Source organism: Vanessa tameamea, chromosome 20 (genome assembly GCF_037043105.1).
Source record: "Vanessa tameamea isolate UH-Manoa-2023 chromosome 20, ilVanTame1 primary haplotype, whole genome shotgun sequence".
NCBI classification, from domain to species: domain Eukaryota; kingdom Metazoa; phylum Arthropoda; class Insecta; order Lepidoptera; family Nymphalidae; genus Vanessa; species Vanessa tameamea.
The window spans coordinates 5,880,349-5,895,762 of NC_087328.1; the positions used below are offsets into that span (position 1 = coordinate 5,880,349).

General features: G+C 31.0%; 2 protein-coding genes across 4 annotated transcripts; one reads left to right on the forward strand and one right to left on the reverse strand.

The window, feature by feature from the left end:
* The first annotated feature begins 127 nt into the window (after positions 1-127).
* LOC113401721 (uncharacterized) lies at positions 128-3,231 on the forward strand. The gene is made up of 4 exons (XM_026641754.2): positions 128-542; positions 769-1,163; positions 1,367-1,457; positions 2,332-3,231. The coding sequence occupies exons 1-4, from the start codon at positions 297-299 to the stop codon at positions 2,683-2,685; spliced, it is 1,086 nt and encodes a 361-aa protein (XP_026497539.2). The 5' UTR covers positions 128-296; the 3' UTR covers positions 2,686-3,231.
* A 14-nt stretch (positions 3,232-3,245) lies between these two features.
* LOC113401720 (SAFB-like transcription modulator) lies at positions 3,246-12,195 on the reverse strand. Of its 3 annotated transcripts, none has more exons than XM_026641752.2 (18): positions 11,911-12,195; positions 11,386-11,826; positions 11,111-11,138; positions 10,334-10,457; positions 9,759-9,793; positions 9,534-9,676; positions 9,328-9,445; positions 8,713-8,846; positions 8,489-8,611; positions 8,299-8,376; positions 7,360-7,520; positions 7,052-7,165; positions 6,790-6,916; positions 6,553-6,682; positions 5,953-6,040; positions 5,732-5,841; positions 4,893-5,093; positions 3,246-3,528 (listed from the first exon to the last, which is right to left on the reverse strand). In XM_026641752.2, exons 1-17 carry the CDS (start codon positions 12,028-12,030, stop codon positions 4,933-4,935), a joined length of 2,235 nt encoding a protein of 744 aa, XP_026497537.2. In that variant the 5' UTR covers positions 12,031-12,195; the 3' UTR covers positions 3,246-3,528; positions 4,893-4,932. The 3 variants fall into 3 exon arrangements, with proteins under 3 accessions (XP_026497537.2, XP_026497536.2, XP_064074059.1); XM_026641751.2 differs by having other exon boundaries at positions 9,534-9,679; XM_064217989.1 differs by having other exon boundaries at positions 3,399-3,528; positions 4,929-5,093; positions 9,534-9,679.
* Positions 12,196-15,414: the final 3,219 nt, after the last annotated feature.

Genomic DNA, 15,414 nt, shown 5'->3' on the forward strand with positions numbered 1-15,414 from the left:
CATCCTACGCTTGTCGCTTATTCCAGACCTTTATTTGTGTTCGATCTGTTTAAATTAACATATGACAGATTATAAATAGGAAAGTTCAATGTTGTTCCGTTCATGTCATTGACAATTTGACATTTAATCTCGAGTCCTTCAATTATTCAATATATTTGCTCTAGGAAAGTCCAAGAACATCTGTAGATAAACAAATATAAAGATTACACTACTTATTTAATAGCAATATCATTATTGCTATATCAAAATGGAGAAGATTCTTTAGTTTAGTTTAGTTGAAAAAAAATTTAATAAGCATGTGGAAATATGTAACTCGTCGATTCAGGGATACTTTCGAAAGAAGCGCTAATCATTTTGATAAACGTAGTTCTGCAGTGATCAATCCATGCAATAATTTATCTGAAGACAAAAATAAAAATTCTCCTTGCTGCTTTTTTATTACCAAAAAATGTTGGAATTCTTTTCAAAGTGAAAATGATACTAACAGCAAAAGGTGGAACTTCGAACAATTAAACCGTACTTGGATTGGTGCCATTACATGGGTAAATTTTAGTTGTTTATTTTTAGCCATGACAATTTACCTATTACCAAAATAAATTTGCTGTTATTTTTTAGTGATAGTAAAATACGAAGATATTTAAAATAACTAATAAAATATAAATAATGTAAGTCTGGCTTTTAATAACTATAAATTCCTTAAGAATTTAATAGACTGTTAATTATTTATGAATATGCATAATTATTCTCACTGTGTTATTTTGTTTACAGAGCAGTGCTCTTGTATTTGGGTGGTACACAAGCCAACTAATTCACCTGAAATTTAAGAAACAGTCAAATGATAAGACACAATGTATACCAAGAAATAATGGCATCTTAGAATTTTTGCCAATTTTTAACAATGTTTCTAAAAAAAGCCTGAATCCACTTGATATAACAATTCCATTGGATCATTCTGTTGAGTCAATACCATCTGCAATTCAATATATAACAAATGAACATATTGGAGAAAATGATAAAGGTGCAAGTAGCAGTGGAAGTAATAGTACTGGCACTTCCAAAACCTCTGATAATGACTTAGGAGAAGTCCTAAATTCTATTGAAAATAGACTCGGCTTAGCAGCTATTGAGAATGGACAACCACAAGAGGGATTAAATTTGCTGAGGTAATTCAACTTTAGTTTTATTGATAAGAATTATCAATAATTTTTAAGCAAACTTACAAAAAGTATTTTTATTCTATATGTTATAGTGCAAATTTTTTTCAAAACCTATAGTTTTAATGATTCCTTAAGTAGATTATTTAAATATATTTTTTTCATATTTAGGAGGAAGTTATTTAAAATTAAAATATTTTTTTTTCTTATAGGTCAGCTGCAAATCGAAACCATGCACCAGCTATATATAATCTAGCTCTTTGTTATGAACTGGGTTTAGGTGTGGATATAAATGAGAAAATAGTAAGTAAACAAAGTTCTAATGTATATGAATTCATAATTTTAATATATACATATGCTATATTTATACATTATCTACAATTAAGTATATTTTTGTTCCGTTAACATATGGCACTATATGTATATATAAAGGTAAATAGAAATTTAATTTAGATGTTTATAAAATGTGCAAATTATTATATTGAAACTTATAAATAATTTTTCCTGTTCAAATAGAAGACAATAGTTCAACAATAAGCATGAATCATATATGATACATAGAGCAGAGAAATTTTAATCTTTTCCATTATTCAATCAAAATTTTAAAATGTATAAAAGTTTCACAGAGTGAATTGGAAAAGATATGAATATTATTTTTGGGTGGTTACTTACATCCATAGTAAATACCCTCTTTTTGGTATAGTTAAACCACAGATGGTGGTTTAATAATATAATGGGAACTTACTATGCATTTATGATCCCAAGCTAATTCTGATATTTATGTTAATGACCTAAGATGACCAAAAATTTTAAACAAGTCTACTAAAAAAACCTTGGTATGAAATAATTATACAATATTAAAAAAAAAACAATGCAAACTACTATCCTGTAAATTGATGATTTTCGATAAAAGTGTATATATATTAGGGATGATGCATTGGTCAGGCATTTTATGCCAAAAACGAAAATATTTGTTTTTTATTCACTTTTTATTCACATTGCCAAGACTTTTGGAACTCCTCGCATGTATCATGTTAATCTTTCTAGTTTGAGTTTTAGTTCAGACTTCTAATAGTAAATATTACTAACTAAATGAATTTATTGCTACCTACTATCTATAAAGTTGTGTTATATTAATATAAACACAGCTTAATTTAATAATTATTACTTTTTACAGGCAATGGAATATTACCGATCTGCAGCTGCCTTACAGCACCCAGGTGCTCTTTATAATCTTGGGATATATTATGGACAAGGGCGTGGTGGTCTTTCTCGTGATGACGTAACAGCTATAAGGTTATTACGACTTGCAGCAGTACAGGGCCAGCAGGACGCCATAAAAGCATTGAATTCTCTAAAAGATGCTTCAGACATTGATAAAACGCCTAACAGTAATTTAAGCTCTTGGACTAAGCAGTTTTCACAATTTACAAAACATTCAAATATTGTTCCAACCCATTCTAAGCTTTTCGCCGAGAGTGTAGATCTTCTACAGACCAACAACTACCACTATGAACCAATGATTTACTAATATTTTTTTATTTTCTTTAATTAATTGGTGGTAGTCATACTTTTGTCAACCATTTGCTTTATATATGTTACTATAATAATACATTATATATGTTACTATAACTAAAGCAAGGTACTGTTTACTGGGTATACTTTTTCTTTGAATACAATTAATGTGTTAATTTGATAAAAATCAGTGTTTGGTCTTTCATTAGTTACCTATGAGTTTCATACTAACGTCTCTAAAATAAGCATAAGTCAATTGAAAAGTATTTGAAATCTAATTTCGCCTGTAAGTTTGCAAAACTATGTATTTAATATGACAGCCTTAATTTTATTGACGCATTTTAAAATAACCTAAAAAAAGAACGTGCCGAAATTATAAAATCGATTATATTTTTATTATATTGTAATAAAAATGGAATAAATTCTTATATCAATTTAGTTTCAACGAGAGTTTTATTTACAATAATATATAAAATAAAACATTTTTTTATCCCATAACATCATCTATTATCATAGTTCAGATAATTATAATAATATAAAATATATTACAAATATTTCCACAGCAGTCTGTTACCTTGCAATCAGCTTATGCATACAAATTCGTTAATCAGTAAAATATGAAAAGTATGCACATGCTAACACAGTAGAAGTATCAGTAGTCTTATAAAGTATTAGAAAGGTTCATATTTCATATACATAAAACATGACATATCATAATGATTGATATTTCTCTACATAAAGCATAATATCTACAACATATTGCAAAAGAATACTTGTGGGAATGAAACATTATCTATTAGTGTTTACTACTAAAAAACCAAGTAACACATGGCAAATGTTGTATAGAAGAACTGAAAATCTGAAAGAGAAAAAAAACACACCTTAGTAAAATTAGAATATTGTAAAATTTACATATTTTTGTCACTTTTAAAATGGATTGGGCAAAACAGATTAAAATTTTCAATAGTTGTCTAATATTATTGAATAAGCAATTCTTGTATATATAAATTAATTTTGGATATCTCAAAAGTGGCTATAATGATTTGGTTCAAATTTTGTTGAAATGTATGGATATGAAGAATGGAATGAATGGGGTGAACGTCTGATACAATTTGCGTACGGAAATAAGTTATCTACTATGGAAACATTTTTTAAGGAGAAGCCTCTAGAAAATGAACATGGGTTAATACCCATGGTGTTCCAGACTATAAAACTAAAAATGAAAATTGATTATATCCTGAGTTTTAATTAACTTTTTTATGAATTACACAGACGTGTTTAAAAAAATAAGCTTCCTGCATGACCGATTAAGATTAGACCGACTGATTAAGATATAACCTGAAGATTAAAGCCTAATATCAGTAAAAGGGATTTCAATGCTATCATAACAACTTAAGACAACTGAGGAGAAAAGTGGCTACATACAAGAATACATTACATGGTCTGTCTATCAATTAATTTGGAAGATTTACAACCCCTGAACAAGTAACTGCAAGAAATAATTACAGAAAGTCTTAGATTTGATGAGAGAATTAAATGAAAGAAATACGAGCTGCATTTTGACTATAAAAGCACAAAACCGATTAATTTAGGGAAACACATTATCTAATTAATAGAGCAACAATCAGGAAATATTATGATAATGAATAAAGAGCAGTTTTATTGCAAAGAATATCACAAAATTCCAAAGTTTAAAGAGAGGCTCTAATCGGAGTATCTCTTTTCTAGTTCCAGATCTATAGAAAACCTAGTTCTGGAAAAGCAGGTAGTAACAAAGCAATGGCGTGTATCTAACATTATACTGATATCTACTAGAAAGGTTAACATTTGTAACTGAAGACCTTCTAACTAATTACTAGAGCCACAAGTAGTTTTGTCGCCCTATAATGCTCAAATTTAAGATATGGTTCTTCTTTTATTAATTTGTAAATTGGATTTGTGACTTTGAGAAAGACTTTGAAAAAAATATATGTATAAATCTTTCTTTCTGATGTACAATGCTGATATGATTGTTCCTCACTAGTAACACTGTTTCCATGCCATATTTGTGTAAGTCATACTGTCCGTAACCCTACAAGTATCCAATGTGGCTTTGACACCATAATTTAATTTATGTTCCATATTAGCAAATTAAATCCAAACTTCAATTGATCTAGGCTATACTTTATATTTAAACATATACCTCGGATTTTAATGATCTAACGATTTATCTAAAAAATTCACCAATTTAAAGGCCATGTATGTGTCGTAGTTCTCGACCTCGTCAGTACTTGCGCGCGTAGTCTCTGGCGGTGGGCGGGTAACGGTCGGCGTAAGGCGCAGCGGGAGGCGGCGCGGCGTAGGCGGGTGGGTAGCGCGCTTCATACGCACCGCCGTAACGCGCCTCACCGCTGGACCACGTCTCGCTGCCCCCGGTGCCACTGCCTGAGAGTAAATGTACAAGTGTATTTAAATACCAATGAAATAATTTCAGATTAAACTATCGAAGCAGCTTAAATATTTTAAAGTATTTTTTATAATTATTTTGTTTAATTATTACTGTATAGGAGAACGATTCAGATCCTTAATAATTATCAACTTCCTGATTTTAAGGTGATAGATTTTCACTTCAATCTCGTTTTATGGATGAACACTTATCCAGCTTTGTTCAATTACTTATTTCAAGTATCTATGGGCTATCAAACTACTTACTAATTTCGCAATATGAACTAGTGATTACTGCTATTAAGGTAACAATAGTTTAATTAATTTTACATTTTGGAAAAATAGCAATAGGGGATGTTTATCGATATTTCATAATACATTAATCAATAAGTATTTGTAAGTATGTAGTGTACCAGCAAGGCTTCTATGTAACTGAAAGTATATTTTCTACACCAAGCAATACAATTAAAATTAAGGAGTTAACTACTTTTACTATGACTCACCTCTCAAATTAGATACATTTACTATAAGAACTTCGACCTACGAAGTTAATAATCTATTTTTTTTTTGACTTTGAAGAACAATTTCGTTGATTCAGAAATATCAAGTTTCAGTTTGAAAATACGTTATAAATTTACCTTTAGAAGGCGCCGCTGCATCTGGATATCTACTAGAAGCATTCCAACTTCTAGGTTCTGGCTTGCCAGGCGAGGGGCGATATGTGGGGCTCTCTCGCGAGTCATATCGGCTATTAAATTTTGTTTGATTTATTACATAAAATATCAATTGTTAAGAGAATTATTAATATATATATTTTTATTTATTTGTTTCTAGAGTTTAATCTTTAGTTAAAACTCACCCTGTTTCTTTAGGTCTAGTGCCTGGTCGAATTTGCTGCCTCGAATCCTCAGTAGTACTTCCATTACTTGGATACTTTATACTACCCGCTGCAAAAAAAAAAAACTAAGTTGGACAGCCACTATAATCTAAGATTACTGGCACAAGCTATATAAATTTAAATGAAGTAGCTTTGATAATATGATGTCATCTTAATCGATTTCGCCTATAACGGTCATTCGCAAGATATTGAATGGAATAAAAAAAAAATTTTTTTATTGCTGTGCATGGTTTCGTCATGACCGATTTCCGCCGCAGCAGTTAAACTCAGGAAACTAGCCATCAACATATTAAAGTACACATGTGAGGGCGCAAGCACAAGTGCACTCTCTAATCACTCACTATCATAATCCGATCTGATCCGAATCCGACATGACCGTAAAGATTACAAGCGCAGGACGAATGGCTATACGTGTTTTCGAAGCAAGGGTATTTAAGCCTACCATAAAGCCCTAACATTTTATAGGTCCGAACTCAGTTTTGAACCCAAGTGCACCTCGGGATTGGTGACTTATATCTAGCCACTAGACTAACGAGAAAGTTGTCATCATCAATATCTTACAAGAAACGTGTCGTGAGTAGTCTCGCTTATAATCCCGATCTCTTTCACGCTTGTCGGCACTGCGCTCATACGCGGCCGTCATCTCGAAACGTGGCGGCGGCGGCGCTTCGAACTGTCCGCGACTTGACGCCTGTTAACATTGAAAATTATATACATTAATGAGTTTATTACATTTTTTTACGCATATATAGTCGGTAAATCTTTGTCATATGAGTAGTTTGTGCGATGGATGCTCACCATTGGCGGAGGCGGGGGCCGTTTGTGTCTTGAGTCTCGCTCATAGCCAGGTTCAGGGGGCGGACTGGCGGCTGGCTTTCGATATGCACTATTTTCATATCCACGTTTACGTCTTTCTTCCTCTAATCTATCAGTTGAGTTATATATAATATTATTATATATATATAGTTATTTTTGTTATGGTAATTTACAGTCGTAAATAGAACATATTACATAGGAAACTAGTTACAATTATATATAATAATTGTGTTACGATACAAACCGTAGTTGTGCTCTCTTTAATTCTAATCTTTCAAGTTCCAGTTTCTCGCGTTCTAATCTATGCCTTTCGCGCTCTAGTCTGAGCAGTTCATTTTTCTCTCGTTCAATTTTTTCTCTGAAACAATGTATTATTATAAGATTTTTGTATAATATAATTTGTTATAATAGGATTTATTAAATATTGTTTTTTCAAATTCATACACATTTTATACATGATAGATTAGATTTAAATAAAAAAATAAGCTTGTACTGTAAGTTAACTCTTTATGTGCTTCGATTGCATAAGTAACTTATAAGAGGAGCCGGAACCTTTCTGCTCGCAGCTTCTCTCGCTCGAGTGCGAGACGGTGCTTCTCCTGTCGCTGTCGGCGCTCTCGCTCGCGCAGCGCGTCCTCGGCCGCGCGGCGCCGGCGCTCCTCCTCGCGCGCGGCGCGCGACCGCTCGCGGGCGCGTGCTACGTCGCGTTCCTTCTGCCGAAAAATAGACGTCTTTACACTATTTTTTATCGATAACAGTAAAAGCCTTTACACGATTATGCTGCTGGTACCTATAACCCAGGAGGGTTTATAGATAGCACACATAGATAAAGAATTATTGAGTCATCAATTTAAAAATATCAAGACATTGACTGTTGCTTCTCAATATATATACTGTAATGTTATGTATGTACGGAAAAATAATAACGATTTTGTAAAAAAATGTAATACTCAATACATACATAAGAAGGTATAAAAACAAACTAATTGCTCCTGTTAGTCGCAAAGAGTCAGTAAATCTTTTGTGGGGCAATATGTATACGGTGAGGACCCCAGATAGCGTACAAAATGCTTCTATTGCGAAACTAAAATTTTTTTTTAAAGAAATTATTTTGTGTACTATTTTATCATACTATTATTATGTATGTTCATGGTTTAAAGCAAATTAAGACCATGAAAATTCAGTGGTGCTTGTTTGATTTTGTGTAAAGATTTACAAAATACTAATGGGCCATCGCGGCCCTGGGCCATTTCGCAAACATAAGAGTTTTCGGATAACTTGGTGTATGCCCTCTTTTTTACCATTCGTGTGCAATTACTTCAACAGAATAACAAAATAAATTAGTTGCGATAATTATAAATTAAGTTACATTTTTCTGAATTTCTTAGACCTGGGAAATGAGCAACCAGCTTAGGTTATGTGTTATCTATCAGTTAGTCAAGTGCTAAGATTTCAAATTTTAGAAGTAGGTGTCCGATAAAATTAGCTTACCCATATTTTAGAAAACGAAAGAACTTCCCGGGGCGATCTCCTTCGTTCACGACTTCTAGAGCTACGCCTGGCTCTCTCCTGTGTTAATGGAAATGTTTTGCACAATATCAGATTTAATCGATATATATCGTAACAGTTCTTGTTACAGTATTCATATGCATATCATAGGTTCTGCTCATATTCAACTTACCTTATCTGATCGATGTGATTTTTCTCTAGTGCGCGATGTAGATCTGGTACTTTCTGCCCCAGAAATATCACCTTCTTTCTTCGGTTTTAAATCAACCACTTTTTCGACCCCTTCTTTAGTTTCCTTTAAAAAAAAATGTAACATTATAGTAAGTAATATATGTTGTTATTAATCTCACTACAATCTTTTTCTAATATATTTACGTCACAGTTATCGAAACTTACTAGATTTTCTTTGATTTCGTCTTTACGATCTATGCTTGAGCGCCTTTCTGGACGAACAGAAGACGGTTGTCGGCGCGAAGATGACTCTGATTCAGATTTAGCCTTCTCCACAGATATCATACGCCCATGTAGTTCTGTAGAATAAGTACTTTTTTACATTTTGCATACTACTACTACATGAATTAAAACGTTTGCGTAAATGTTATTTTTATTTATAATAAAATAGTGTCAATCAACAAAAAAAACTGATTACATTTAAGAAAGTTTTGTCGCTTAAAATTAATACGTGGGTAGGCAAATGTTTGATTGAACAACAATACCTTGTTAATGATGGATTGAGTAAAAATTAACCATAAAAACGGTTTTTACATATTTTTAGTGCCTTATGTAAGTCTGAATCTAGAATATTTACACAATATGCTGAAAAACTGAGGCAAAGCACATACATTCGGAAATGTTTTATATAGGCACTTTATTAGTCATCTAGAGAGCGTATAAGTATGTGTATGTATATGTTATACCGTATAACATATACATACACATACTTAAAAAAAAAAATTTCTGTATAGTTTGCTAGCTTGGGACATTAACGGAAAATCATTAAAGATTACATACCTGTTCTGTGTAAATTTTTGATACAATTTTCGGCATCTAAAGCACTAGCCATTGTCACATATCCATAGCAGCGAGATCCAGGTGTACGGGCATTAGTTACAACTTTGGCGCCAATAACCTGAGTCAAAATAACATTACCATTATTTTTTATTTTTTGACATTAAAGATATCCTATAATAAAAGTACCTCAATATTCAAAATATTACCTTGCCATGCTTGCTACACAATTGCTTCAAATCTTTAGCCCTAGTGTCTCCTGACAGGCCACTAACCCACAGATTACGAGCACCACCCTCTTTATTTTCATCTTTCTTCTCCCTTTTATCATTTTCTCCTTCCTTGTCTTTCTCTTCTTAAATGAAATAACAAAAGTAAATTTAAATTGTTTCTTGGCATTAAAATTTCTAATATATCATAACTCAAGTAAATACCTTTTTCTTCTTTCTCATTTTTCTCTGTATCATTACTGAAATAAAAAAAAAAAGTTTTAATGATTCATAATTTTATTTAGGATCATTTAATAATCTAATTTTGTTGCATTAGGTTTTTATATATTCCTAACTTATATTTTTATATACACACACATCATCTACAAAGTTTTGCACCATTACTCCACCGCATATTGTGTATGCTGCAGATGTAGTATTTCTTCTATGGCTGTAGTCGGTGTACTGATGGAGGTGATCACTTGAGTGTAGCACTCAACATGTAATCATATGTTCTGTAATGGAGTCTTCCAGATGGCCCAATGCTGGTCTGTAGATAGCTTCATACTCTTTCACCTTAGTGTCAATTCCAAATCAAGCCCAAGATGCATATTCCTTAACATCTCAGAGACCTTTCAGTAAGCTGTTGTCCGTTGTGAACTGTTTGTTTCTGCTGCTATCCAGTTATAATTTGGTGCAAAACTTTGTAAGTGATAACGATAAAAAATATTCAAACGTGAATATCGAGGTATATAGCTGCAAGGAGGCGGCGTCGCGACGACCATTCGATGTTCACCAACCTAGTGGCTGTTGCTTCGGTGATTACTTGTTGGTTTTCTGATGATGCGGTGTCAGCAGACGCGTTGTCCTTCTGCTCCACGTCGTCGCCCGAGGCCGCCGCAGGTTCCTCTCGCGCGGCGTCATCTACGTCAGTGGTAACAGTCAGCTTGGTCAGCACAGGTCGCTCGACAAGAGCGGCCCGCCCTGCTTTTCCTTCTTCTTGTGAAATATTACACTAACAAGACTATGTTTCTTAGATGTTTTTTTGATGAAATAAGTCATCTTGACCTGAAAACTTGATTTGATATTAACACCAGTGTCTCTATGACACATGGATGTAATACAATGGCCAAAGGTATTATTCCTGTGTCAATTATGTAGTATATATTATTACTGATCAATACTGGGAAGGCGCAAGAAGTCTCATTAATTATTAAAATAGAAGAGCCACTGTAACAAGGTATTTGAGATGGATGAATTCAAATAGTAATATTAGGATGGTGACAAATGCTCCATTTGCACAGATTTTCTTCCTCCGGTGCATATGTTATTTTCTTCAATTTCCCCTGCTGGCAGATGCCATTTTGATTTGTAGATGCCCATTCTATGAACATTCTTCTCATTGTCCACTTCAATATCATTGTCACTTCACAATGCATTCGATTAGTATACATAAGTAATTTAATACATTTTTGAAAAATTAAATGATCACAAATAAGCTTTAAACCATGTTGTTTTTGTTTACAATTGTATTTAAACACAATTATGGATAATTGAATATTTCTATAAAATCTTACCTTTTTTTAGTTTTCCAGCATTATCAGTCTGTAATAGAAAAGTTTTATTTAGTGTTTAGTTATGATAGGATGAGATTAATGTAAAATGAATGCAACACAATCATTGTTAGGCAATAAGACAATTAAAAAAATAGAACATTATTCATAATATTTCGGTTTTATTTAAATAAAGTTTTAAATTGAAAAATCTAGTCTATTTCCATCAGAAATCCATTAGAAAGATTTGTTTTAACTAAAGGTAGCTTAAAATTCACTTTGAAGACATAGAAACATACCTCTTCATTTAATAATTCGTCATCTCCAATATCTAAATTAATGCTATCCTCAGCATCTGTGTTATTTTCCGTTTTGTGGTCTTCCTCATGTTTAATATCTTTATCAATACATTGTTTTTTAGCTTGGGAAGCTTCGGCTTCATCTTTGCTCTCCCGTTTTCTATTAACTTTCTCAGTGTCTTCTACTTCCATTTTTACTTCTGATTTCTTTGGAGAATCTTTCGCAGATTTAATTTTTTTATTTCCTTCAGCTTGTTCTGTTTCTTCCTCGTCTCCGGCGGTGTCTTGAACGATCATATCTTCCATGGCAGGAGTATCTTCAGACTCAGCCGTTTCAAGGGAACTTTCGGTGCGTCTAGTTCTTTTAGAAGGTGTCTTTGGATCAGCAGTGGTCAATTCAAAAGTAAATGTAGTTGGATCAATACCTTGTTCTTCCAAATGCTACGAAAAATATAAAATAAAATACTTTAGGAGATTAGTTAATCTTTAAATATAGGTTAATGTGGAATCATTATTATTTATTACCTTTGACAAACGTTGTATGAGCACACCGCGGACACCGCTTTTATCTAGGTTTCGCTTCTCTAACTCAGCGCGTAAATCTATTACCCGAAGATCTTCCAATAATCGTTTCCGTTCCGACATCGCCCGATGATATTTTGAGCTGGATTCTAATAATATCCGTAAATATGCAATTTATAATCTAGCAATATAAAATATCTTAGCAAGATCTCACAGACGATGCTAATTTTTACGTAGCAAAGATCAAAATGGCGGTTCGCTTCAGGCACACATTAGTCCTAATACCTATGACGAAAAATTGATCTTGTTTTTGTTGGCTATGGTATGTTTATTTTATTGAGCTCTGTGGCTGTCTGCTCATAGAGCAGCAGTTTTTTTTTTATTTCCAATGCAACTGCTTGTAAGTAAAGAGTATATTATTACAACGTTACACTATTATGAAAAAAAGTGGAACTGGTATTTAAAGTCAAGTTATAGAAAGTCAAATTTGAAGATATTAATTCAATGTATTTTAGTTGTGCCGACGGGACAGATTATTTCGCCAATGCACGTAGGAAAAATATATTAAATAGTCTCTGAATATACATATGACTTTTGAGAAAAAAAGGCTAATGACAATGTCAATTGTCAATAATGTCATGTGATTTATAAAAGGATAAACACTGACTGAAACTGAAACGTTGAAATAGTAAACTTATAAAGTAGTATTTCATAAATTTAAAATTAAACATAAAATACAAATAGACATAACTATTAATAAACCTAAAATTAAATATATTATATAAATTATTTCATAATGACTGCTTACGATAATGGTAAGATAGTGCTTTAGTGTTATAATTCTGTGTAAAATAAATTAATTGCATTCCATGGTTTCTTTTTTGTAATTACAGTTAGTGAAATGAAAATAGCTTGTGATTTGTTAGACAAGCTCGTTCTGCGACAGCTGCATCTTATGGAAGATAAAATTAGCTGTGAACTGAATATAGAAAGAAGTATTAATAATGGAAGTATTCATTTGGCTAAATCTAGGTATATCATGGGGCAGAATTCTGTTAGTAAGGAGAGACTTCCAACAGAGAGTAGTACAGAATTTTTGGCATCTGTGACTTGTGATACCATTGTAGTTGATAAAATAAAACAACTAAAGATAGCTAAAACCAGTGCCAGTATAGTAAATCCCTTAAATTGGTTTGGCGTTTTGGTCCCTCAAAATCTACACAAAGCAAAAGATATTTTTCAAAATACTATTAATTTTGTCTTTGACTGTGTTAATATTCAGATACAAATACTTGAGAATATCAATAATATTAAAATGTTAAAGATATATAAAGTAAGTCATAAATGTTAATAATGAAATACCATTTTTTGTTTGGATTCATTTATTTGAACAGTGACAAAACTGCTATTTATATTATTTTAAAGTAATTTTTTTATGGTAATACTGTACAAGCAAGATGTATTATTGCATTATTTAGTTAATGTTACAAAATTAATCAATGTATAAAAACTATTCCAGATGTAAAAAAATAGTTTTTTTTTTCAAAATGTTCAAGTGTGAGAAATTTATTTATTTAAATATTATAGATTTTTATTAAATACAATTAGAACAAAGAACTAATCTTTGACTTGTGTAGTTTACCACAGGATAAACTTAAAATAAATTGATAACTTTTAAAACTATGCATTCTAATTAACTATTTAGCACTAAAGAATTTCAGAGAGTTACTTAAGTTAGAAACGATTAAGTATATAAGAATGTGTTTGTTACAAGAAAATATTGTATAACATTGGATTGAAAAGATTGTAACTAAAACTTAATTAATGTCCCTTCTCAAATTTTAATTATATTTATGTAACAGTTTTTTTTTATTGAAAAATAAATATACAAAATTTCAAATACATACTTTGTGTTTTAATATCATGATATATATTAAGTAATATTAGTCCATAAATTAATATTTGCAAGATTTCTAATGAATATGAGAATAATATCATAATCAAAATTATATTTTAGACGATTTCCTGACATTCACAATAAAATTTAACATAGATTTTTATGGTAACTGAAATAATATTTATGGCAATACATACTAAATATTGACTCAAAAAAATTTAAAAACTGTAAAGAAAGAAACATACAATATTCGGTATTTGGACATAGAAACATTCATTGAATACATACAACATATTTTATTTTTTTGTATTTGATGAACATTTAATGAAATAAATTTATTATACTTCTAACTGGTAAAAACAGTTAATAAAAAACACTTGTAACATAATTATTAATCAAACTTTAAATACTCTTAAGGTAAACATAGAAAACTTCTTAGAGAAGTGCAAAATAACTTATAAAATGCAATATGGTATGTTATAACTAAAATAACACTTTGTGCTATAATTAAATAATAACACTTATTAAAATCGCATGTAAAAAATACTTTTTGTGCTCAATTTCCATTAGCGCCATGACTAGACACATGAGCTTGATTCTAACAAGATTTTTGAAGACTATGTACAGACATATACAAATATATTATGTGTAAAAAATAATATAAAAACAAAATAAGTTTATTTGTACAAATAATAAACAATATATTTCTCGTAAGCTCGCACTTGTTGCATAAGGAATTGGCAAAAGGCTTATCGAGTAAAACAAATGAAACAAGATTAATAACGAATATCGAAATATCTTTAGGTTTTCAGTGTTAAGCGTGACGTAGCAACATTGATTTTTTATCAGCTTTATTTTTATTTTAGAAAACACTGAACTTTAAGGTTTAGTTCATATTTTGTTTCGTTTTGTTATACATATATTGATTATTGAATAATTGTCACATTGAATCTAATAAAGAAAAATAATGTACGGTAAAAACCTTTGAATCAAAGGGTTTGCAGTACCTAAAATGCCCTGTATGGTCTAAAACACTACTTTTTCATAACTATTACATTGCATTAATTATTAAAAATACTTTATATTAAGTAAATAAAAACTAAAAACACAGTAAACAGAAAAAAAAGCAAAAGTTTTAAAATACATTACTGATTTTACTGGCTCAGTATGCAATAGTATTTTAATAAAAATAACAAATTAATGTCTTTTCCTTAGAAATGTAAATATTTAACATAAAGCGTATAACAATACCATCTAATCTTAAAAATATCTATTTTTCTGACAGAAACGTGCGCATCTTGCATATAATTAAAATTTATCAACGTTTTTATGTATCGTGTTAATTAGGTATTTTATTTATCAGGTCTCGTTCACAAAAAAATTATGGTCACAACGAAGTAAGCATAAATAATTTAACAATTAATTTAAGAATATTCTCGTTTTTCAAAATCCTCGATATAGTAATTGCAACTATAACATGATTCAAAATATTCTATCGACGTAATACATATAATATCATACTATGTATAGAGTAAATTCAACGCCGTCGTGGACAAATATTCATAATGGACGCGAATAGTAATTTTTTTTTAAATTATGGTAGCTGGAAT

Bases quoted from the DNA above. Each gene is read 5' to 3' on its own strand.
- LOC113401721 (XM_026641754.2), top strand. From the start codon at position 297: ATGTGGAAATATGTAACTCGTCGATTCAGGGATACTTTCGAAAGAAGC. The intron at 543-768 runs GTAAATTTTAGT...TTTTGTTTACAG, and splicing joins GGATTGGTGCCATTACATGG to AGCAGTGCTCTTGTATTTGG. The intron at 1,458-2,331 runs GTAAGTAAACAA...TACTTTTTACAG, and splicing joins TGGATATAAATGAGAAAATA to GCAATGGAATATTACCGATC.
- LOC113401720 (XM_026641751.2), bottom strand. From the start codon at position 12,030: ATGTCGGAACGGAAACGATTATTGGAAGATCTTCGGGTAATAGATTTA. The intron at 8,847-9,327 runs GTATGTAATCTT...CTTATTCTACAG, and splicing joins CAAAAATTTACACAGAACAG to AACTACATGGGCGTATGATA. The intron at 7,521-8,298 runs GTAAGCTAATTT...ATTTTTCGGCAG, and splicing joins TTTCGTTTTCTAAAATATGG to AAGGAACGCGACGTAGCACG.